We start from the raw sequence: 25433 nt of genomic DNA, 5'->3' as shown, positions 1-25433 counted from the left end.
TGTTGTTGTGTCACTCTGTTGGAAACACTGGAATATACAGTATATGTATATTTAAAAAACTGCAAAACATGTCAGTTATTATGGATGTTTTGTGGAACTATTAATTTTCTAGCATTAAAAGTATTTTTTTAGTGATGTTCCTTTAATATTGTGATACTTGGATTTGGTTACTGACTCCATTTTTAACAGGTGATTAGTAATTGGATCACATTTTTTAAAAGAAAATACGAAAACATCCATTAAAATCAGTCAGTTGTACTCAGTGATAGAAAAGGGAAATATCTGAGGAACAACCACTGTTTTATATTAGCTGTAAACTAAATCACAGTCCACGCAGTGCGGTGGATCCAGTTCCGGATCTTTCCAGCCGGGGCGCCGGTGGACTGTAACAGTTCAATCCGACTGGAACGTCTCATCCTGGGTTTCCCGTCCGCTCCCGCTGCCGCTGGTTGGCTACATTGTATCAGTTCCCACACGAAGAACCACCACGGCGCTCCTCCAGAAACAGGGCGAGCTACGGAGGAATTAACCCGGACGGGAAGCGATCCGCTGCGGGATTAATCGCCAGTTAAGGTCGCGGGAGAGGACTGGACTTGTGTCGGAGGGGGAGGGCTTTTTTTTTTTTTTTTTTTTTTTTTTTTTTAAATATATATAAACACCGCACCGATTAAAAAAAAAAAAAAAAAAATGCCCTCCGGACTCCGGTTGTTTTCGATGTGGACGGTATCTCGGAGTGTGATGGCAGAAGTCCAGTGAATCGCTGGCCTCCCCTCCTCTCTTGTGTTGGATGTGTTGGGGGAGTCCGCGGCCGCTGCTTTCCTGGGGCTCCACATTTATTATTTTTATTTTCTCACAGGTTTTATTGTAACTCAAACCCCCCTTCCCCCCCCCCCCAACCACCCCCATTACTCTGATTTATTTCTTTAACGGAGTGCACACCACCATGGACAGACCAGGGTTTGGAATAGGAGTGGCTAGCTAAGTCGGTAAGTCATTATTAAATGTTATTATTATTCTTTTAACTCCTCTTTCTCTCTCTCTCTCTCTTATTGTTGATAGTGCTACGACTCGTTAGCCACTTAGCCTTAGCCTTGCGTGCAAAGGCGAGCTTGGCTAGCTTTCCCACCGTACAGCCAGCACAGCATGCAGCAGCAGAGCGGAGCTAGCCAAGCCTGACTGCACTCTCTGAGCTCATTGTTTCAGTCTGCCAGCCGTCACATCAGCTCGTTTACAGCAAACTAAGGTAGCCCCACTTCTCCTGAGCTCCCTGGAAGTTTCAACTCACATGTGGAGGGAGAGAGAGGGAGGGAGGAAAAAAAACAACGTGTTTAAAAGTTAAACCGGAATAGCTTTAGCTTTGTTTTTTAATGACCGTTTTAATTCGACTCAACGGTTAGTAACGGTCGCCTCGAGGAGAGTAACGTTTGTTGTTGTTGTTGTTGTTTTTTGTTATAAACAACAACTCTTGTTTGTGTTAGTAAGTTGGGGTTAAAGTTAAATGTTTGGTACAAATGCTTTAAGGTGGATTCCTCCAGTGTGGTGATTACAGTGTGTACCCAGGCCGGGTACCGGGTACCGGGAACCCCCCCCCAAAGGGACGCCCGTTGGGGTTTATTTGTTTTGTTTCCTGATTAAAATTGTAATGTTTTTATTCTTTATTTGACCCTGTGTTTGAGTTCCGCTGCTGAAACAAGTTTATATCTACAACAAAGTCTTCTTCAGTTGGGGGGGGGGTTGGTGGTTTTATGGTGTAATGACCCTCTAGTGAGTTAGGGATGTCTGACAAATGGAAATAAGGGGAACAAAATCTTCTTTTTTCATCTGAAGTGAGTCAATTAAAGCACAAAACACTTATTTACAGGTGTATTTATTAATTACAACATCATTATGGGCTACGGCTGTGGTCTGTGGTGCTCTATAGAGTATGGGACTGTACCACATTAAAGACTGGTCAAGAAGTCTGCAGCCCCAATATCTTGCGTTTGCTATAACAACATTAAACATTTAGATTTCTTTGACTACACAACCTGTGCAAGTTTCTCCAAAAGTGTTGCAAAGTATCCAATCGAATGATTTAAACAGCAGTAATTGTGTATAATGGATTTCGCCATATTTGCATAGGCAAAATGAGGCGTTTGTGGCGACAAAAGTACGAGATTAGGGTTTTAATCGGCGTTGTGGAGGCGAACAAGCGAGATAAAGTTAATAAGGTTTTTGCGCAGGCCTTGTTCGTTGCTCCCAATGCACCACGGCTAACAGTTAATCAAATATAATTGGTTGTTTCGCATATGTTATGTGTGTTGTTTCGGTTTTTAACTACTAACCGATTAGTGCTTACAGTGCAACTTCTTCCATCTGGCGAGTCTCAGGGAGTTTTCAGCATTACCTCATAGGGACATGTTTGAGAGAGGGGTTAACATTGTGCCAGATTTCAGTTTTGCTTAGACCGATAAATTGGACAGGACAGTACATCTGGGTGTAGATAATTACAAATGTATTGGTTTCGGTGTATGCTGCATGTTTGGCCGATGCGTAACGAGACATTGCAAGTTTATATTTACACAGAATAAATCTTGTTTAGTTTGTTTCTTGGTCCAAAAAAAAACACGTATATGGGATCAGTATCTGTTACCAATAATACTATTATGATACATTGCTCTAATATCCAGTATTGGTTGGGCTATAGTGCGCACTACCCACCCAAGGATTGACTAGAGTTGTCCATAAATGACGGCAAGCTCAAGGAATAAGCTAACAATAAGACGTGTTCAGTGGAAAGGGTGGTTTGTTTGTCAATTTAAGTCGGTTGCTGAAATGCCTAATTACCTACTGTCAGGGCTATTTGTTCAGATAAATGCGCCAATCACCAGGAGAGAAAAGGAAACTTTGAATGTTTTGGCAGTGAAAACATGTGTACTCGTTCCTAAAAGAGCCTTAAGCAGTCCTGGCTAATGCTGCCGCTTATGTTTGAATATCAGTTTGGCAGCTCCATTGTCCGGGTGTGGCAATAACTGCTGGTGACACTGATAAAGGGAAAAACCTAAACACCAGTGCAGGCGTAAGAAGGAATCCTCCTACACACAACTGTGGCAATACTTCACTGTACTGTTAATCCACTTTGTTCCAGTGTGTCATGCAATAAAACATGGCTGATTTGCACCATGCATTTATCCGGTGTCGTATCCCGTTCGCTTGCAGCAGACGTGTGGTTTTGTCAGTACTTAACGCTTCGTCAGAGAGGTCAGTTGGAAACAGCGGTTGGTTTTGTTTGAAGCGTAGCCTTGGTGTGTGCTGCAGCAGCCATTGTAGCCAGACGTTTAGTTGTTGGTAATGATTTCAGGTGTTTGTATACAGGAAGTAATGTCAACACAGGAGAGAAAGATATGGGCACTAAATGAATTGTGTGCGTTGTGCGTAGTACGTGGGACATTTTCACCGGTTAACTCTGTCAGCCACAAAAGGGTATTTTGGTTCAGGGAGCAGTGAGAAGATCAACTTTACTAGAGCTACTGTAATTTGTCAGCTGTGCCTATAAATGATTCAAGCCATTCACTTAGGCTGTAAAAGTTTTTGGTCAGTATTGATTCATTACTGACTCTGTATGTATTGATTTTTATACATTTTGAAGGGTATTTTCTGTCCAGACCTCTTTTATTACTTGTTCTTCTCATGCACTTACTGAAATAAATACAGGAGACGGTAATATAACACAGTCAAGCCCAGAGGATTCACATTACCAAGGATTTCCTTCTCAAAATTGAAATAGTGTAGCCGGCAAAATAATTGTTACAGCACCAGTGTCACTGTTAATACTTCTACTAGTTCTTTGTGGTATTTGTTCTTTTCAAGGAATATTCACTGTACCAGCTCACTGTGAGGCAGAGAGCTCGTACTGCTTCCTTTCCAGCTGACTACCTTTTCAAAGGCAGTTCCTCTCCATCTGATTACCTTTTTTTTAGTAGTAATTTATTCTAATCACTGTAAGGGTGTTAGGAGCTGTGTTGTAGCACGCCAGACACACTTTTTACAGTCTGACAGAGCCATCAATTGTAAAATGGAAGTGAAATTTAAGACTCTAAGCTCCACAGACTAACATGACATTTTATAGTTGTCAGAGATTGTGTAAATTTGCCCAATGCTTGGATGAGAGCCCGAGGTGAACATGAGAGCATGCCACTTGAGGAAATTCTCGTTAACTTATCCATCGATTTGATTTTTGTGATAACTAAGCTGCTGGGATGAGACCGCTTTTCAGTGGGAGAGCGTGGAGATGTTTGTGATGACACTGTGGCTTTCAGTTCAATGTGTTTCTGTAAGCTAGAGGGAAATATTAAGTCTTAAAGATCCACCAAAAAAAAAAAAACTGTGATTAGTTTGTAGTTAGTTTGTAGTTTTTAAAATCTGTTCCACATCAGGTTGGGTATCAAAGAAACCGTGTAGAAGAAGAGAATTTAACAGTGTTTGTTTAGAGGTCCAGGGCATCAGATTAGTCCAGGACAAGGGGATTATGTTGGCTTTGTAAGGCTCCCATCATCTCATACACACACAGCTGATGGCAAAGTAAGAAAGGATTTAGCCTATATCTTTAAAGGTAGCTGGTAATTTGAAGGCTTTCGATGTACCTTAAAATCACTTGAATTAACACATTTATTTGGGTGAATGTAAACCCACAAATGAACATATACTGGTTTTTACTTTGGCAAACGCATGCGAATAAATGAGAAGCGTATACATTCCTTAATTCCCTCTACGGCGGGGAGTCCATATAGCCTCATAATGTCGTTAATGTCATTAGACACGTTGAAATGAGATGGAGCATCTCTGTAGTTGAAAACACCCATACAGTGTTTCCCCGAGGTTGAGATTTATTCGAAGTGGTCCTCTTTCAGTAATGGGGGTTGGGCATCTTTAAGCTCCACCATTCAACAATGAGAAGAAAAGAGTCCGCAGGAAAAAACAGCTTAAAATGCATGGCCAGACTACAAGATAGTCAGTAATTGTAAATTCATTGTCAGTGCAGTGGCAAATCGCATAATTTGAACATAATAATCAATCAACTGCATTTAACAAGAATCAAATTCAGTTAAATTTGATTTGTTCAGCACCAAATCATACCAGAAGTTATCTCAAGACACAGGTGTGGACCGTACTTCTTCTAACATTATTCACAGAGACCCAACAATCCCCACCATGAGCAAGCACTTGGTGACAGTGGCGAGGAAAAATGTGCTATTGACAGGCAGAAACCTCAAGGAAGGGTCTTTGTGTCAACACACAGTAAAACTGAAACAAAAGAAAATTCATCTGCAGCTCTTTTGAAATGTGCTTCTCCAATGTGAAAATTTGCAGCTTAATGTCACAGTTAATAGATATAATTGGGTTTGGTCAGTTGATGGAATCAAGTTAGGAAATTGTGATGCCATTTCATGACGTGATTAATCAAGGAACCTGGCAGATTAATAATCATATGACAATAATCATTAGTTGCAGCCCTAGAGTCTTTTTCCTACAGTTGCATATTGCACACGTGCTACAGTGGGCTTTGCATTAATATTTGTTAAGTAGTTTTTGTTAAACAGGTCTGCATTAGAAAAAGGCCCGCTTCAGAGCTTTCCTGTAATGGGTTAAGTGTTTTGTATTGTGTTTTATAGTGCTTTTGTATAATGTTCGTTGAGAGGAGTATCATCTGGGGCTGTTGTGGGTGGCTGTTCGGATTGTCTCTTCAGCTCCAGCAGAAACAAAATGCTGTGGTTCAAATGCAGCGTTCACCTGAGAAATATTTCAGTGTTGCACAAATAGTAGCTGTGGAAACAACAGCTTTTTAAATGTGACTCCAAAAACAGCTCACGTCAGTCACAGACTCACATGGCCTCTGTAAATATCATTAATTAAAAGTGATGTTTTTGTTTGCTTGTACAAAATGTCAAAGCACGGTGAAATGTTTCTCTGGCAGCTTGCGGTTTACTTGAAATGTAATGGGGGGGGGATGAGATAGATCTGCATTTCTATAGTCAGTATTGATCCAACCATTCATCCGTCCTGCGCACCAGCTTGGGACACTTCTAGTTGGGTGTAAATGTATGTGAACTGGAGAATATTACCTCCTTTATTTTCAAGGGGCTGCAAGTTAAATTGAAAAAGTTGACTGGATGTGACAGTTGTCATTTGAACTGTAAAGTCATATCACGGGTCAAAGAACATGCAACTCTGCTTTAGTTTTTATAGCATTGATTGGATTTCTCACTAGTGAATTGCCAATTACAGCAGGAAAGAGCATACTTTGAATTCTTGATGCACAGTTGCTTCTTTGCCAGAGAGTGGTGATCCATCTTTTCCTGGGATGCGAGCCCAGGTTACACTCAACTCTCTCCACCCCACACACAAGCTATAAAGATATTGTCAGCTTTTCCGGCACAGCAGTCTTGAGTGCTGCAAAAACGCTGTCTCATTTGCCTTTGGTTTTAAAGTGCTGTCCTCTGTGTTCTTAGAAGGAAAAGCCACTAAAATTATGAGTCAATTCAAGCTGTTTTAAGGTGATTTTTTTGTGTTTGTGTTTTAATAAAGAATCCCTGTCAAATTGCATTAGTATGTTTAACACGCTTATTGCTTTCAGTACTGTCTTCATTCATCCACTCATAACCAACGTGACCTCGTTTGTCACTCTCGCTTCACTTGTTCCCAGACACTGGTGATCTTTTCACTGCAAGTTACATATGTCAATTATCCACTGACGAAGGGGTTGATTGATACGCCAGTGTACAGAACACGGTATGAAAATGTTAATAGCCATTCTACAATTCGATAACCTAATTTGTTGACAGAAAGCAGTTAAGTCTAGTGCTCTCCTACATGTTGTCAGCTTGATTTTTAGCTGTAGGTCTGTTATAAAGACACATTTCTGAGCTGAGCTTAGTGTCAAGCATGAGAGGTCTGTGAAGATGTGTGAGAATTCCTCAGAGCACATCAATAGTTGAGTGTGGTGACAGTGAGTGGGTGGTTCTTTCCCCATTGCCCTAATCATACTACAGAACCCACCGTCATCTGTACGATCAAAGAAAAACCCGTTGTCTCTCTGGGATGATACATGTCTCACTTCTGATATTGACAAGTAAATGAGAGACTATTCACAAATGACACGGTTGCTGCAGTCTTAAGTGGAAACACATGATCAAGTGGAATTGCGATAGGAATGTCAATACGTCGTGAAGATCCTTTTTTTTTCAGTGCACAACTGTGTTAATGTTAACAGAGGTCTACTATCCAGTTCCACCTCGCTGCCTGAGCACACATGGTAACAGATGTGTCGAGTTTTTACATCCGTTTTAGTTTAAAAACATATTCCCATCAAAGTAGCTCCAGTTTATGGACCACTGAAGTGTCATTTCAGGCTCACAGTGATTATGTCCAGCTCCTTTTACTGCGCATGGATAAAGAATTAACTGGGTTTCGGTTGTTTGATTCTTCAGGACATATAAATATCACAGGGCTAGTTTAATAGGCAATATGTGTTTACAGCTGTCCAACATTAATAAAGACACTAGTACTGGATGTTATGGCACCAGTGGCATCTTTCTCTTTCTTTTTTAAGCTTTACATTTAATAGGGTGGCTTCAAAACTGGTTCACACATACATTATCAGTTACTAGACACCCAATTAGATTTGTCAATTTGAGCAAAATAGTCCGTTTTGGCTTGTAGTTACAGGTCATCATATTAGTGCCCACGAGGTTTGACAATAGCAGTTGGCCAGTTGCCCTCGGCAACCACATTTGGCCCTTTGTGTAGGACCATTTTGTGCAGCGTGGTTGTGTTTTTAGTTACCAACAAACTGATTCGTCTGTCCTTGGCATAAAATCTAAGCACCTAAGCAAGCATGTTTTCATCCAAAATCTCATAACTATTTCATGGACGAACCCTGAAGACAAGGTCCATCCAAAGTCTTCTCCTGGCACGTTCCCTGTTAATCTCTTCTTCTGGAAATGTGCAATTAAATTATTTAAATGATCATGATCAAAACATGCAATCAACGTTCATATGAAAAGCTGGTAAAATAGACAAGGCACTATATAGACAATATATTGATTGCTAGTTGAACCCAAACAAAAGAGAAGTGAAAACTAGAGATGTAAGGATTTGTTGGTTAATCATTCAGTCAACACAAAATTAATTGGGAACTATTTTGAATTTTGTGGTTTCCAGCTGGGACAACAAACAACAAATATGAGAATTTGCTGCTCTTCTGTGTCATTTGTGATGGTAAACAGCATATCTTTGGATTTTTGAATTGTTGGTTGAATAAAACAAGTAATTTGAATACATCACCTTGGCCTTTGGGAAATTATAACAGGCCTTTTTTTTATTTACTGACATTTTGTAGACAAAATAGTTATTTGAAGGGGAAAAAATCTGTACCTTTTTTAGAAATGAGGTCTGATAAACAAGAAAGGGCAACTTACAAGCAGCCAGAGAGCACTACAAAATGTATCGACCGGGCAGTGTGGGTTGAAATATTAATGAAGCAAATCAGGCTACACAGTAAAAATGACGCTCTTTACTAACCCTTTACAGAACAAAAACTGCATGTTAGCTGCAGGCAGTGCACATTGTTTTTCTTCCAGCTGCAGTGCTGTTGCTGTGATGCCTACTGCGCATGAAAGCGTTTGCAGTGTAGACATTTGTCTAAACAGTCAGAGAAGCAATCTTGTGGCTTCAACATAAGTGGATTGGACTGTCCTGACTGGTTTGGAAAAATATGGGTGGGTAACGTTTCAGTCAACAGCTTAAGGCAGATTTATGCCCCTGTGTTGGGATGATGTGGTATCTACATGCGGGGCAACGGACGCAATATGGGCTGCATAGAGACCACAAGAATTGTAATTGGACAGCTTGGTGTGCTTTGTGTTTGCTGCTACATTTTTCCATTGCTGGTAGGATTTTGTTGATAGGGAAGACAACATGGAGTAGGGTGAAAAAAGGCTCTGTGATCCTCCTTTTCAGTGATGTTTGACAAATATGTATTTTGTAATCTTGCAAAGCCATTTCCACTGCAAACCTTTTTCCAACCACAATCCTCTCTGTCTATAACAAAGGGAATAAATGAAAGTAAACCCAATTACTTAAGATGCGTAATAAATGCATAACACGGTCTGATAATGTAAAACACATCCATCTAGTGCGGTTACAGTGCCCCGACAATCAATGGGTTAAATCCTACTCTGAACCATAAATCAGTCGGCGCGCCGTAGGCATCCACGGCAGGAGCAGTGAAACAACTCAATAGAGAACCATAAATTCAGCTTTAGTGTTATTAGTAGTAAAGTGAAATATTGGGATCCTCCAAGCTGTGAATATATCAGACTAAATATGGATATATAGTGTAGCATTGCTAAAAAGGAGCATTGGTGCCATTGACTTAGGTATAAGGTTGAACGGTTGTCTTAGGTTTTACTTTCACCTTACCGAAGTCTGACAAAGAAAATGTATTAAATGTTGACATAAGAGGGGGAATATGATGCCTGACAGTCTACTTGTTTGCTTTGCATTTCATTTGTCAGGCACTATGAGGGAAGATTGATGGTGTTGGAGAATAGTAAAGCAGACAGGCATGTGGAATAGGAGATGTAGATGGATAACCGAAGGCGTTTACATCATTTACAATCCGAGGAAAAAGCAAGCAAACCTTTGCTCTTTATAGTTTTCAGGGTGACGGAGCATTTGAGCGCTGACCTAGCTGACTTGCAGTTTTGCAGGTGGATGCACATGTAACCTTGTCATTCCCTTTTTAATGGATCACCAAACAGTCATAGTGGCAGTGAATATGTAAACAATGCTGTCAGACGTCTGAATAAGGAAAACATTTAACAAAAAAAATAAACATTTGTTGCTATTTTGAAACATGGAAACTATGGCTGTTTACAGTGGCAGTGTAATTTCAGGAGTTTAAGACCATATGAAACAGAATACATAACTCAGTTTGCGCCGTGTCTAAACGGTTTGGATGAGGGATAATATGAGTTGAAAATTGGGAGTGAGCCTTGGTGAAGAGGTTGTACAAGCAATTATACAGTTTTGGAGTTGGAGAAAATATGAACGCACTGCAATACACAAGTCTTGTTTTATCACTTCATACCGGGTCAGTGAAATATAACAAGGTACTTTTCCAGCATTTCATTGCCGGCAGTGATTGGGTGTGTCAGCACTCACTGTCTGATGTTACTGCCTACTTTTGCGTTTTTAGGAGCAAGACTTCCTGCTGCACGAGGTGGGTGGAAGGAAGAAAGCCTGTTTAATGGGATGTGATATGTAGAGATAATCGGTCATTAATTGATACAGCCCCGTCAGAACCTGCAGTATTCGGATCAATCGTGAATTGGGTCTAAATTGGTGCTTATGCCTGATACACATCAATTTCTGAATGTGACACTTGTGCCTCTCAGGAACAGATCACTGTTGCATTGATTCTGGAAAGCTACCATGTGAGAGTGACAATGCTATTTGAAGCCCCGCTTGTTGACTTGGCCTCTGTTAAGCAGCTGCTGGAGGAGAGGCAGGCAGTTATTTGAGGTTAATGGTTGTCTATGCCCTCTCTCTAGTTAGACATTCACATGGCAACACCTCAACTGTCCATGGAACAAACAGTAGTGCAGTATATTAGTCACTCAGTAGTGGCCCTGTTGTCTTCTCGTGGTTCTCATAGTTTCTCCTGGAAAGTCATCTGCAAAATAGTACATTAGCAGATTTAATATGGATTAAACTAGTTCGACAGTATGAAATAACCACAGAAGTTGTTCTTAGATAGTATCTGCTTGACTGAATGCATTGTGTGCAGATGGGTATTTCAGTAAGAATTTGTTTGAATCTGGCCTGGCAGGTTGCCCGTGCAGGAATGCTTGTAATAAACAATACATAAAAGACTGAAGCAAAAAATTGTCTTTATCTTATTCTGTTACAGAAATGTTCAGACACAGACAGACAGACACACACACACACACACACACACCCAGCAGTGTTAGACAAGGGACTGTCTGCTCTTTAGCCTCAGGCCTTGTCCTTTCACAACTCTTCCTTCGCCCTCATTTGTCAGCCAGTATTTAAGTAGAAAAACAAGCCTACTTTACCCAACATATTTATTTAACTTCTTTTCTGTTTATATTTTGGATTGAGGAGAAAAAACCTTTTATACAGCATTGATGCATGGGGAAAATATTCCACAACATTATAACAATTCACAGTTGGTACAGTGTTTTAGCAGTGTATGTCACCAGTATGTGCATGTCCTACCTGGATTTATCTGCTGCATTAGTTTTATCCACAATCAAATAAGGGCGAAATGAACTTAAGTTTTAGTTTTAGGTTTTTTTTGTCTTTCTCTCTTTAATGTTCCCACCCTTAGTGTTCAGCCAGAAAGCAAATGGGCAAATATTTGACGTATGTGTTGGATGAAGAGAAAAACATCATTCCTGAACCAAAAAAATATAATTTCTGAACAAACATTTACTCACAAACAAGCTTTGTTCGGTAATATGCTAACCTGTGTCTGTAACTGCCTTCAAATGTCAGCACTGTTCTGGTGTCATGGTGTAAATTGTGTTCAGCAAATGAGATATAGCTTTAGACAAAAAATCTTTATGCTGGGTGTTTGGCACATGGTTGTAAACAACTGCACTGTAAATTGCTTGTTGCAGCATTGGGTTATACATCTTGAAGCTGGCTGCTTGATTTTCTCTTTGTTCCATTCAGACCGGGATTTAGCGCCTTAAGAAGAAAATGTGGCACATCTGTTGATCTTAAAACCTTAATATAATCTTTGCCATGTTAGGTTTGACAGCAAGTATTCCCTTGTTCTCCAAATGTGTTGTCATGTTGGTATGTGATACTTTATTCATCTTTGCAAGCTCCCCTCTGTAGTTTAGAGTTTTTAAGTGGAAATTAGCATGTAAGTGCCTTGCAGAGTCTCAAAAATGAACCCTTTTTAACAAACTGTTTTGTGGCAGCTGGGTCAAATTCTGCCATATAACGTGCAAAAGGAAACATGCATCGTTGGTTTGGCTTAGTGGTGTCTTCAAATCAGTTAATAATCTTGAGTTGAAGCCTGATTTCAGTCGAGCTAACTGGAGGCAGTCAGGCGCGACGGTCACGCTGATTATCCTCTAATGAGAAAGAGCTTGAGCCTGCTGAGTTTACTGACCACCCCAACCCCCCCACATTGCAGCTGATTCCAGAGTCTGATAAAAATCAAACGTCCTTAACATTGTACGGTGACCCTGAGTCTGGTTTGTTTACTTTGAACAGTTCAGCGACTTAAGTTTGAGACCATCCCAGGAAAAAAACAATCAGGCGCTAAAGAGGAAATACCCATTAAACTGTAATGATTACATCCTATCATCTAAGTGAGTACAAGTGAAAATGAGAGAGCCAGAGCTGTGTGTTTTATGAGGAAATACTCTTAAGGTACATGGATTAGACCTATTGATAAATGTTATGATAGTATTCAAGTCATGCTGTTGGTGATTTTTATCATTTGGCCCAACGGCCCTGTTCAGAAATTACTGAGATATTTCGACAATAGTGTTTCTAGTACTGAGCTCATGCAGGGTTCAGTGTGAAGTGAATTCTCATTACCAACCTTTCTGCTATACTTAACACTGGGAAGATCACACGTCAACATTGGTTTACCACCTTCAGAAAATATCATCTTTTAAAAGAGACTTGTCTCTCCTGCAGCTGCAGTTAGCTCATTTACAATTGTTTGTTTCTGAATAAACGATTTAATTAATTTAATTCCTTTTACATGTGATTAGGTTGTGCTTAACTTGCCGTTCATTTGCATGTAATACAATGGGTTGTGCCTGACAGCTTGTGTAACCAGATCAAACAAACAACAAATCAGAAATTTATGGACTGTAGGTAGCTGACACTGATAGTTGATCAATCCTGGCTTGTGAAATTACTCATCTCAAAAATTCCACTGACAGTGTTGTTCAATTAATGAATAATGAAACAAACTGAAGTACAGTAACCTTTATATACAGTATTGGTACAATCACAGAAGACTATAAATAAGCAATCACTCAGGAAGTTGCTGCCATTTTATGTTTGTTTACTACTGCCTTTGCTTTGGATTTGTCTACTTTATACTTTTGAACCTTCGTGTCTTTATGCCACAAGATCTTTGAGGACAGGATGTCAGAATCTTGCCTCTTAGTCTTATTGTGTGAACCTTTTGTCGTCATGTATGAAGACTATCTTGAGATCAGCTCTGAACACCAGTCATTAAGTTCACAGCGCCATGACAGCAATGCCTAATGGGAAGACACCCTGAGGTTTTATTTATACCACCTCAGTGTATCTGGCTGTGGAGGGGGTGTAGTTGTCAACAGTAAAGTCAACACAAAGTACCTAAAGTGTTTCCTCATGTCCACTGGTACTTCTCCTGTTTTTGAATAATTCAGTTCCTTGGCTAATGTAATGGCGAAGTTCGCTTGCTTTGTTTTCTAGCACTACAGTAAACTTGCAAACCATAAACCCTGAAAACATTTCCATTCAAGTAAGTAAGTAATCATATTAGTTGGCACTTTGAGTATACCTGACATCTGCAACCCATTCTATATATTGCGCTTTTGTCTTGCTATTGTTAAGATTTAATTTTTTCTTTTGGTCTTTTCTCGATAATGTTAGATTTCAGATTATTAAGTCCAGTGCTAGTGTTGGCATAGCCCTCGCATCAAGCAGAATATAGATACCTCCTTATTTATATTATCTTACATTATCACAGAAGTCATTACTTGGTCTCTTCTGTTCTTAGTATGTACACAGTTCACATGCTAAATATGCAGTTGCATTGCTATGCAGATGACACTAGAATATACTTGAAGAGCTGCTTTAATATCACAATGTAATAATTTCACTTAGTTTTACAGTTGTTATGGAAATATAACATAAACCTGTGATAATAATAATTATTGATAAATTGCTAGAATGTTACTTAATAGGGGAGAGTTCTCCATTAGATTGTCTAATACTTTAAATAGCATATGCCACTCATTGCAGTGATTTTACAGATAGTCACAAACTATAAGTACTATAAAACTGAAATTAGTTCCTTTCTGAACGTTCAAATGCCAGTTAAGATGATGCATCTGGTGTAATTATTGTAGGGACTTTCCACCATGGTGTTATGCAGTTAACATGTTATGTACTGTCATGGATGCAAATATATTATTTACTGAACTAATGAGGTTAGATGGCATTGAAAGACAACGAAACTAGATGAACTGCGGCGAGCATGGAGAGTATAAAAAGCATCTCCAGTGGTAAATGTAGTCTATTGGTGGTATACCACATTTCACCATATAAATTGATATAGCAAAGATATATTAATAAAGAGAAAACACACATTACAGATTTCAACCTAAAGCCTCTGCACCAAGAGATTAAGTATGCACACTCAGTGAGCCGTCTTTACAATTGCCCACGTACACGAACAAGTGTGCCACAGTAGATGCTGCTGTTACTATTGATCTGCATTGAGACAGAGCGTCTCAATTATAGAATGAAGTGAGCAAAGATAATGAGAAGTGTTTTGAGAATCTTAGGGACTGGCTTTTGTAATTCAGAAATCATGGGAGAGTGGAATGGCTGAGCATGTTAATGGAGCTCCTCGTGTTTCTGCTAGAGTCCTCTTTGAACACAGGAAAAATCAATCTGGCACCTTGTCAAGGTTTTAAGATTGGGCTTTCCTTACACTCTGACCAATGTGTGCATGTTCTTTTCATCCACTGCATCAGCTATTGCCACAGACAAGCCACAATTTGATTATTTATTTGTACTCATGGGTGGGTAGAATTCCCAGTTTAGACTGGTCACCGCTATTTAGGCTTGACAAATTGGTATGGTCTTAGTAGCATTTATTTTCCGTTGTTTTCCTTTCTACAAATGTTGGAGACTAATGTTAAGACTATGCTGAAAAGGAAGTTATTGCTAATAGTAGTTCACCACGAACGAGTACTTTGTGACAGGCATTTGTGTGTGCGTGTGTGTATACTTTATAGCTTGCATAAATGAGAATAAAAATAATTTACCATGGCAAACAATTCCACTATCAAATGGCAGTAAATGCACTTGATTGAGCTTTGATTCGTGTGAACCAAATGTTTGTTTACTTCTAATAATTCAAGTGTTATTTAGCTCAGTTTGATTACAATTCACACAGAGCTGACTTCATCTGTCAGCTACTTAAAGCTTGAGAGCAAGTCTTTGTTCTTTCATTGAATCTATTGATATCACTATCAAAGTCAGTTTAAGCTGTCTAACTTGAAACATCGCTGAGTGATTCGAGAAAAGATTTAGTTAATCATTAGTTAGCCAGCTAATCTGTAATTGCCCCCTAACATTCTCATAGTTCAATATGGTGTCTTTTTTAGTGCTGAGTGATCATCTTAAATCTTTAATTGAGTACACACCATAATTACAGTGCCTTTCACAAGTACTAGGCAAGTAGGTCTTTATTCATGCGTATAGTCATCAGTTGAATTTGTTGACAGTTATCTCCATTTATCCACTATTATGGTATGTCACTTAAAGATGTCAGCTAGCTTCATCCCCCAATTTTTTCTCATTAGTGCTTTTATCTGTCTGTCTTTAAAAAAATAAATTGCTCTAATAACATTTGTCTCTTCAAACTCTGCCTGACTAAATACCACCAGTGCGTTCGGTCTGCTTTGAATAAATGTTTAGTTTTTATAATGATCATACATTGAGCCATGTAGATATTTGAGTCCAATCTGTACTCAGGGTCAGGGTTAGATGGGTTAGTTTGTAATGTTGTTTGTTTGTGATGCTTTCCACTTACATACGTGTGCTGAGATAACTTCTGTTCTGGTTTGGCACTATATAAACAAAATTGAATTCCTTTTTTTGTGTATCTTTTTATGTTATGTGTATATTTTATATCTTGTCTCAATGCCTTTTACATCTTATGTAAAGTATTTTGTATTACCTTGTTGTTGAAAGATGCTATACAGATAAACTGTCCTTGTCTCAATGACTTTACCATTGGCTAGATAAGCAGATAAGCACATATGCACTTTACAACCAATAATTAATCAGGCTGGATGTATGGACTCTGTGGATTCACTATGTGCACACACCAAAGTATCACTGGTATCACTGCAGGTAAACAGCATTTATTAGCCTAGTTAGTCCAGCCCACATCTTGGTAATATGCACTATTAATCTATAGAAGCATACAATAAACATTATTTGAATAGAATATGGGTGCTACAATAAGCCACATTTCCATCGCATGGTACAGCTTTTTTTGTTTTCCATTATGGATAGTACCTGGTGTTTTTTGGGTACCACCCGAGGTTCCAAGCGAGCTGAGCTGAGACTAAAAAGTAAGCATCCAGCATAAACCCTGTGAACTACCATCATAGCTGCCACAATTTCTTTATTCACTCAAAAAATGTCAGTCCGCAAAACCACACTGTGGTCAACTGACGAAGTGCAGATGTATCAAGAACACACCATCCCTTCAAATCCTGTTGTTATAAGAGTAACACTAATTTTTGTGTGCGTAGTTAGTGTGTGGATTAGTGAAAGAGAGAGCTGCAGCTTCTCAGCTCTTGTGTATTGTTTCGTGGTTCTTTGCCCAGCTCCATTGCTCTGATGATCAGCTCTGCCTACGTTGTGGGGGTACTATTCAAAGTACTATCTGCAGTGTACCAAAAAAAGGAGAGGCACCAAAAGCGAGTGGAGTAGTTGAGTGGAATATTGTAGCTGAAGTACGGCCAGAGAGGTCCCAGAAGAAGGTACCATGGAATTGTTTTGAGATTGTAGTTTTCTTCCTTAGCTTGTTTTGTTAATGCAAAAATAGGATGAGTGGATAGAACTTATGGTCAGCAGGGATTTTATCTTTGGCCACATTACTTAAATTTTAAAATGTACTTTTCTTTCTCTGTCTTGAGTTCTTGTTTTTCACACCAAAAACTAAACTTTTCAAACAGATCTATATCCTCTATATTTTTTATAGTCTGAAAAAAGCTGGTTTGGATTTTGTAAATTATGTAATATGCCTGCTCAGACAAGACGAGGAGCTCTGTGGCAATGTCAAGAAGACAGTTTTATGATGCCTATAACTTAATCTATGATCACTCACTTTGAATGTGGGTATAGCTGATCACATGATACAGTTGTGGTAATTAACCTGCATTTCAAACATAAAATAGTGATTCATTTAACAGTCCATGAAGCTGCACAGGCACTACTCATTTCCTGGTTAACAGGTAGCATTTAGGAACTGTAATCAAATTAAATGACCTGAAAACACTCTGATTCATCCACTTCAGTGTGGATAGTCCTGATGTGGGAGTGAAGCATTCAAGATACTGATAATTGCTGGCGACCAGCCGCCTTTTTTAATCAAATGAAAAAGCCAGATTGTTGTATTTCTGTTTCTCCACCCTACCCGCTGTACTGGAAAACTACCATGGAGAATGATGGCAGTGTGGTGTGAGAGCTTTGTTTTTTGCTTCATCACTCCAGAGTCTGGACATTAAAGCTTAATCAGCCAGAGAGCAATCTGCATATTTCACACTTCTTTGGTTACTGTCGATTTGAGTCATACAGCTGCCAATCCGAGAGATGCAGAAAGCTGCTGCAGTCAGGGCTAAGAAAATACCCATCGGCAATAACAGGAACATGACAAGCTAAACCTTTTTGTGTCTTTTGAGGAGTATCAACCAAAAGTGACCTCATTTAGTTTCTAATAATGTATTAATTTGATCTAAAGATAAAGAATACATGTGTTTTCATAAACTGTAGAGACTCTTTGTAATGCATGCGTTCTCAGAGCATTCGCACTTTGCTGGGGATCTTTGCGTTCCTGTCGATGACATGTTATACTGATAAAGGTGCTGGCTGACCCACAGACTCCTGATTCCCATCACCTGGATTGGCTGGGTCCATTTCTATTTTCGTAATCAGCTCAAGCACTCAATCCAATTACATGGAGGTTACTGTGGGCCTCTGTGGATGGGAACCTGCCTCTAAATGACCTGCAGAGATGATGCACATTGCCAGACTCATGTTTTCCTGCATATGTTGGTGCCACAGTTGCTTTTTAATCTGCTAACATTCGCATATTCTTGCATTCTTGTATACAGAAGGCATATCAGATGGATTTTGTAACCACGTACAGCTTCTTTATACACATTGTGAACCAACTGATTATGGGCAGTTATGTGGGCATGATTATATATTCAGTATTTTGTTTTTCCTTTTAATTAACAATCATTTAGTATAGAGAAAAAAACACATTTAAAAACAGCTCAGGAATCTGTCTTAATTTGTCTTAATTTGTCTTTAGAAATATATGAAAGTGGCAGAAAATAAACAAACCATCCCTTTGCTTTTTCCATTTAGTTTAATGTATTTGTGTATGTGTGGGGTGTTTGCTCAACCCCAGTGCTCCTGGATGTTCCTCACTGTTCAACCAGTCAGCGCTTGTTTGATACACTGAGGCACAGCTATGCAGAGCATGTAGCTGAGATTTTGGAGGCGTTTTTTTTAAAAGCTCCTCTGTGAGCCGCGACAAACCATCTGAATCTCTGCAAGACAATTTAAAGTAACTTGGGGAGAAGCATTTTTCAGCCCTTAATGAGATTTTTTGTATTGGGAGCAGAGATGAGACATTAATCATTATGGCTGCATACAAACCTCAATAAAAGATAAAAAACATCATAGCATTGTGTAAGTTTTTGCGATTGTAATTACAGCAAGAACAACAACGTGCAAAGGCCTGGGCCCAGTGACATGCTAGTGAATGCACATTTATCGTGGCAAAAACCAATGCTCATGACATTTATTGTTCTAAATGAATGAAAGAAGGAACCGTCCTCTCCTTAAAACCGTTGTAGAATGGAATAAAACAGTGATTTTAGTCATCAAAGTAGCTACGTTTTAATACTGTTTGAAGATTTTCATCTTACTTCAGTAATTATTGAGATAAAATCATGTACTGAGATTGTTCTGGCCCAGATAATCATACTGCGAAATGTTCGTGTCGACACATGCCTAATTTGAGGGCATATCTCATTTGTGCCTGAGCTGAGAAGCTGTTTTTATCTGTGCAATTCAAACTATAATTACCTGTTCTGCTTGCTGACATACAGCACTGGAAACATATGTTATCCATCACATGCTGTTGTTTTTGCTGTAGATGTATATTTGGTGAATTCCATGTTTTTTGGAGAATTACTGGCATCTGTGTTGCTAGAAAGGACACAGTGATGTTTTAGCGTTTCTTAAATGTACTGTGTTTCGCTCTGTGTCTGAACAGAGTTGGTGCTAGAATATAGACAAACCTCATACTCTGATTTCTATTTTATACACAGATGGTATTCCTAACAGTCACTTGCAGAGAACTACCGTATGCCAGGTCCGGTTTATTCATGTTCCACAGCAAATCGACCAGAAATCGCCTTCCCCCTGTCTTTTTTCGGTTCGGTTCAGCTTATGTGGCCTCTTTGATAGATTGCTGAATGAAACTGGATCTGTGAAAAAAGGACAAGCACTCTGGGAGTTGCACAGCCTGCATGCCTTTCGCTCAACGGGGCACTCGCTGGGACATTTCCTCAGTGGGGCTTTTTCAAAAGGGCTTGCTCTGCAGTTCCAGCTAAGGGCAGTACAGTAGGTCAACTGCCGATAGAGTTACAACCTCTCTTTTGTGGAGGTGTTGGACAAATTAGACCTCACAACTGTTTACCCAGTCAAACAGGGACAGCTGCATCTCTACAACCCTCCAAAACCTGCCACTGACTGTTGTTCCTTTGGGGAGCCATCTGTGGCGGAATAAGCAGGCACGGTGATCAAATGATTGTTCAACAGTTTTACCTCTGCCACTGCTGGGGGTGATATGAATGGCCCCTTAACTTAATCAACATGAGCTCTGTGCATTATGTGATCCAGCTGCCATTTTGGACCGTTGTGCTAATGAGAGCTGAGTAATGGTAGATGGTGCATTCATTTAAAGACTAGAGCACCAGCATCTGTACTAAAACAGGAGCAGTGTTTGTGTTTTTATATCTCTTAGGCTTTATTTCCTGAGGAAGATCAAACGGGGCTCGTGAAATGAGTCTGGTACACGGTGTCATAAAGGGCTGTATAATATTTCTTTAAGCTCTTCCATTATAGAGATATTAAATGTACTACCAACAGTAATGAAGCAGAAAATATGCTGATATCTCCACACAATCTCTTTGGATGATGTCACAGTTACTTATTGGAGAAGGTTCAGGATTTGACCCGATAAGCTCATCAAGATGAGCTGTATTTACATAAGGCTAATAGTCTGGAGATGTGAGGTGAATTTGTAATAATTTCAGAGTTTGTGGTTTAAATGGCGTGCCGTTCTGCTGCGTTTGTAATTTTACATGTCTAACATCTAAGTAAAAGTAATAAGTGAGTTAAATATGCAGCACTTCAGCAACTTGCTAACTTAAAATCTACAGGAATGATCCATGTTCCAATGTTTTTTATCAATTCTTCAGTTCATTTATTCAATTCATTGTCTTTAAAGTGTGGGAATTTCTTCATCCTAAACATTTTTATTTAAGTTACAAACAATGTTTCGAGTTGCTTGTGGTTGTTCTATTCAAGGATTTCCACTAGAGAACTTTTAGATAAAGTAATGTTGAAAAAGTTGGGCTAAAATCACCAAATCGATACAGTTATCAGTAAAAGTCTACAAGTTTTATTTTTTTAAATAATTTTTCACTAGAAAATGTGGGATTTATTTCTCAAGCTGGGAAACGTAAAACAAACACACCAAGACTACTAATCAGAAATAAAGATCTTTGCGGGGCTGCACTGTGTACTCTCTTTTGTGCTCAGGTTTCTTTATCCGTCACGTTCTTTATCACAAGGGGGTATGAGAAATTCAGAGGTGTTAATTATTTAGCTACGTGTGGTGGTTTTTTTTCTGGAAATTTTGTGTTTCTGGGACCAGTTCATCGTCAAGTCAGTGCCAGTTTATTTGGAGCTTATGAGCGGTTAAATTAAGACACTAGTGCATTGAAACATTTTCTTCCCAGAACAGATAGGAGTATCAAGTACTCTATCTAGTGGATTGGCTGTTGCCTTTTAACAGTAGTTGTGATATACAGTGAAATGTATTCATTTATTAATATTAACATTTTTCCTCCCAGAATAATTTTACTACTCCAAGCACCATTGATTGTGGTATTTAACATTGACAAACTAATTGGCCAATGCTGAAGGCGAGTACTGAAGAGCAGTAATGGTGATGCAGCTGACAAGGCAAACTGTTTTTAAATAACATGTTATTCACAAGGGAAATATCAGTGTGATTTACATTTTAAAATTACTCAGCATAATATGAATGTAGCGTATAACTAAAATAACACATTAGAGATGTTAAAGAGATCTTTTTTTTCACAACCACTGAACACACAAACAACAGCAAGCTGATGTTCATGTTTCAATCTATCACTGTCGTATTTTTACATAGAGAGATTAGCAAATGTTTAGATGAAACTAAATAGTCTTATAAAACCCCGTGTTAATCCGAGAACATAGTTCATCTAAATTGTGAAAATTTAACAAGCAATGTATTGCACTTCCATTTTGTAAGACACCCGTTAACAAGATCTTTGTTGATGTGCAGCCTAAAATTACAACTGGGGATCTGTCTTTGAATTTATTTGCTGAAAGATATGAAACACGGTGACCTTTTTGGCTATGTTGTGTAAGCAAATACAACAAACTGCTGTCCTCCCGAAGCACACACTGGTTCATTCATGTTTTTTAAGCCCCTCTGTTAATGCAAGATTACCATTGTGTTCTTGAGTTGAAAAGGCACGGCTCCATAAACCGAGCGGGGGTGTCTGAGGCCAGTTACTCCTTATTTATCAGCAGTGACACTATCAGCAGTGCCTTGTGAAAAGAGAACCAGTCATTCAGAACAGTGGGGCCACCTTGGCTGTCAAAGCAGGATTTAAGCTACATTTCCCATGGTTGCCATGACGACTGTGGGAAGTGATTATGAAGAGAGGGTTTCGGAGCAGTGCTGTCACACCAGTGGGTATTACCATAGTGGTTTGCGGAGTGATCACCAGAGAATTACTGGCTCATGATCAGACGATTTTTTTTGGTGTTTTGAACCCAATGAAAAGCTCTGTTCTGTGATGGCAGAGCTGTAGTACTTTTTATTTATATGTCAGAATGATTGGACTAATATAACTCTTTTCTCTTTTTCTTTTCTAGGGCAAAATGTGGATAAATGGGACAGGAACGAGTAGACCGTGAGGATTCTCTAACCCTTGCCCCTGAGTCCCAACCGTCTGAGAGGGTGTCGGACCTCACTGAGGCAATCCTGGGCCGTTGGCACTAAAATGTCCCTAAGTGGTGGCACTGCAGGCGGGAAAGGTGTGGACTCTAATGCGGTGGACACTTACGACAGCGGGGATGAGTGGGATATCGGTGTTGGAAATCTGATTATTGACCTTGACGCTGACTTAGAGAAGGACAAACTTGAGATGTCTGGCACCAAGGACGGCATGGCGGCACCACCCAGTGCAGTGGCAGCATTGCCTGACAACATCAGGTTTGTTAGTCCAGTGTCTGGCTCTCAAGGCAAGGAAAGCAAATCCAAATACAAGCGCAGTAAGAACTCTAAAGACAATAGTAGCAAAGCTTCAGCTGGAGATGGGGGCAAAAAAGAAACTACAGGACGGACTCAAGGGGAGCCAACAGGCACAGCAGCGAGTGCAGGAGCTGCTGGCAACAATTCCACCTCTGGGAAGAACATGGAAAAAGGGGGCAAAGCCTCCAGAGGTGTTCTGAGTGGTAAAAAAGAGAAAGAAGGGGCTAAAAGTAAGAAGGACAAAACAGATGGAGCCCCAGTCGTGGCAATAGCTGCTGCAGAGAAGGATGTTGTGTCTCAAGCCCAAGTTGCTTTGGGGAATAGTCGTAATACGTCCTTTGAGAACACACAATCAACAGACTTGGCAGAAGCCAATCAAATGGGGAATATTGCACTTGAACCTGTTGGGATAGTACCAGCATTGACCACAAAAACTGAACCAGAGGAGGTGGAAAATGGTAATAGTGAATGCAAGACGTTAAAGAAGGTGAAAAATGAAAAGGTACGTTTTTACTTCTTACTTTTGATGTCAATTTCTCAGGCTTATGTTGATCCTAATGTTTGTATAGTTACTGTTGCTGCAGCTTTAAATACATTTGTACGTTAGTATCAAAATGTAGATTATGTTTTGTAATTAGTCTTTTATTACAGGTTTCAATTGTGCCCAGAACTCCTTATTTTCAACAAGCACAGTTATTGAAATGTGTTAGCAACAACTCCGTTATCACTTTATCTAAAAAGCCAACAACAGTTAGCAACTTCAGAGTTGCATTTGTCTGTAAGAAGTATCTTAGAAACAATACAGGCTTTCACCACTTTGATTATCAGGCTATGAATAATACAATAGGACACCATAAGACCCTACACTGTAGGGTTCTTCAAGCTGAGCTTTGTGATAGGCTGTCGCTTACAGCAAGTTTGGAGATGCACTCTATTCCCTGAAGCTGCCTGACGTGTGATGCATAAAAAGACCTACTGTTGTTTTCTCTTTTATTACCACACGACGAATAAGGGCACCCTTGACAAATATGATACCAGCTACAGGAAACGGCCCACACAGTGGTGGTGTTTTTTTTTTTTTCATTACGGTAGAGGCTTAATTCGTTTGGAGGATGCGTAAGTGCCTTCATGTTTTACACATTTCTTATGCAGCATTAAAAATTAGTACCAGTCAACATCAAGTGTTATGTACTATACATTAGCCAGTAAAACCAAATCAGACAAGAATATAATAGACATTGTCAGCCATATACATCACATTACGTCTGTGAAGTTAAGTAAATGTCACATCGTGTTCCACTTATTTCTCCTCTCGCAAATTTCAACGCTGACATTATCTTGCAAGAACAATATAAAGATTTGTGTATCTATTCACCCACACTTATCTTGTTCACTCATAGAGTTGATCTATCACTGTGCCTATTGTATGCCTCATAGCAGCCTTTTCATGCTCTGGCAGTATAAAAGACAGCAGAACAGGGAGGTGCTGAGGACTGTTTTTGTCTGTCATCGTGTTCCATTCTTAATCCCACAAGCCCCAGCAATGCCTGGTGGAGCAGTGTGTGGGGGGAGGGAGCTGGTGCAAAGCACGCCTTCGTCGTTTTTCCTGCTGCTCTGGAAGTGGCATGGGGGATGGGCTGCGAGGAAGCCTGTTTGATTCCTTAAAGCCAGGACACCCAGTCATGAACACAAGCTGTAGAGTCTCCTTGGGCTGACTGCTATGAAAGGACATTTCTGGAGAGTCTTTGTAATCATAATGTATTTAGCATGAAAAGGCTTTTGAGGGAGAACCACATGATTTGGTTGACGGCACTAAATAAAAGAGAGAGGTCAAAACTGTTTTATAGCTAGCTGGTGAAAGGTATCCTTGAAATAGTGATGAAAATGGACATAATTATGTCCTCTGCTCTTCAAACCAGCGTTGGTTTGAAGAGCAGTTTTTACGTTGGCAATCCCACTTAATGGATGTGGTAAAGGTGCCTTAAGAAATCAGCATACATACAGTGTGTGTGTGTGTGTGTGTGTGTGTGTGTGTGTGTGTGTGTGTGTGTGTGTGTGTGTGTGTGTGTTTTTTGTGTGTGTGTGTGTGTGTGTGTGTGTGTGTGTGTGTGTGTGTGTGTGTGTATATATATATATATATCTATAAACATTTAATCACTTAAGGAAAAGATACGGAGTAGGATCAAGCACAGCAATAGTAAGGTTATATCCACAGCTGGTGTCCACACCATTGTGGTTGATAATACCTACTCTTGCACATTTGAAGGACCACATCCTTATAATTTTCCGGACTGGTAAAACGCAAAAGGTTAAGGATGAGTTAGACATTGCAAGGAAGTGAGCTGTAGGGAATTGAGGACATCCTTGATGTTGTCAAAGAACCAGATGCCATGTTTTTAAGAAGATTGCTCACCAGAATCACAAAGAAGCCAAGTTGGTTTTCACATTTAAGGAATTTCTCTTGTGGTGTTGAGGTGCATAACAGCTGAAATATACATACAATATACAATATAATGTGTTGATTAGGCTCTTTGTGTATGTAGCCCAATGTCTGAAATTGTGATAATATAACAAGTTATTTCTGTTTTCTGTTACACTCTTTTGTAATGAGCTGCAGTTCCAGCTGTGGCCACTATGCAAAAATCACAGCCAACAAGTACTTTTCCCGGGGGGGGCCTTGGGAGACTCCTTTTGACAGGTTGCTCGTTAGGAGTGACAAGTGTTAGATAGCACTTCTCAAAATGTACAGTTACAATTAGCTAGCATACAG

General features: G+C 39.6%; 1 protein-coding gene across 3 annotated transcripts in view; it reads left to right on the top strand.

The window, feature by feature from the left end:
• Positions 1-464: 464 nt before the first annotated feature.
• Positions 465-25433, top strand: part of LOC127351120 (zinc finger protein 609) — a 71753-nt gene continuing 46784 nt past the window's right edge. For 2 of the 3 annotated variants that reach the window (XM_051378360.1, XM_051378358.1), the window contains exons 1-2: positions 466-986; positions 22285-23165. In XM_051378360.1, coding sequence (XP_051234320.1) covers positions 22413-23165 — 753 coding nt within the window. In that variant the 5' untranslated portion in view covers positions 466-986; positions 22285-22412. Of the gene's footprint in view, positions 987-22284; positions 23166-25433 lie in introns of all 3 variants that reach the window. The other variant, XM_051378359.1, reaches the window with a different exon arrangement.

This window comes from Dicentrarchus labrax, unplaced genomic scaffold (assembly GCF_905237075.1).
Source record: "Dicentrarchus labrax unplaced genomic scaffold, dlabrax2021, whole genome shotgun sequence".
In the NCBI taxonomy this organism is placed as follows: Eukaryota; Metazoa; Chordata; class Actinopteri; family Moronidae; genus Dicentrarchus; species Dicentrarchus labrax.
This window is presented reverse-complemented; position numbering and strand designations above follow the sequence as displayed.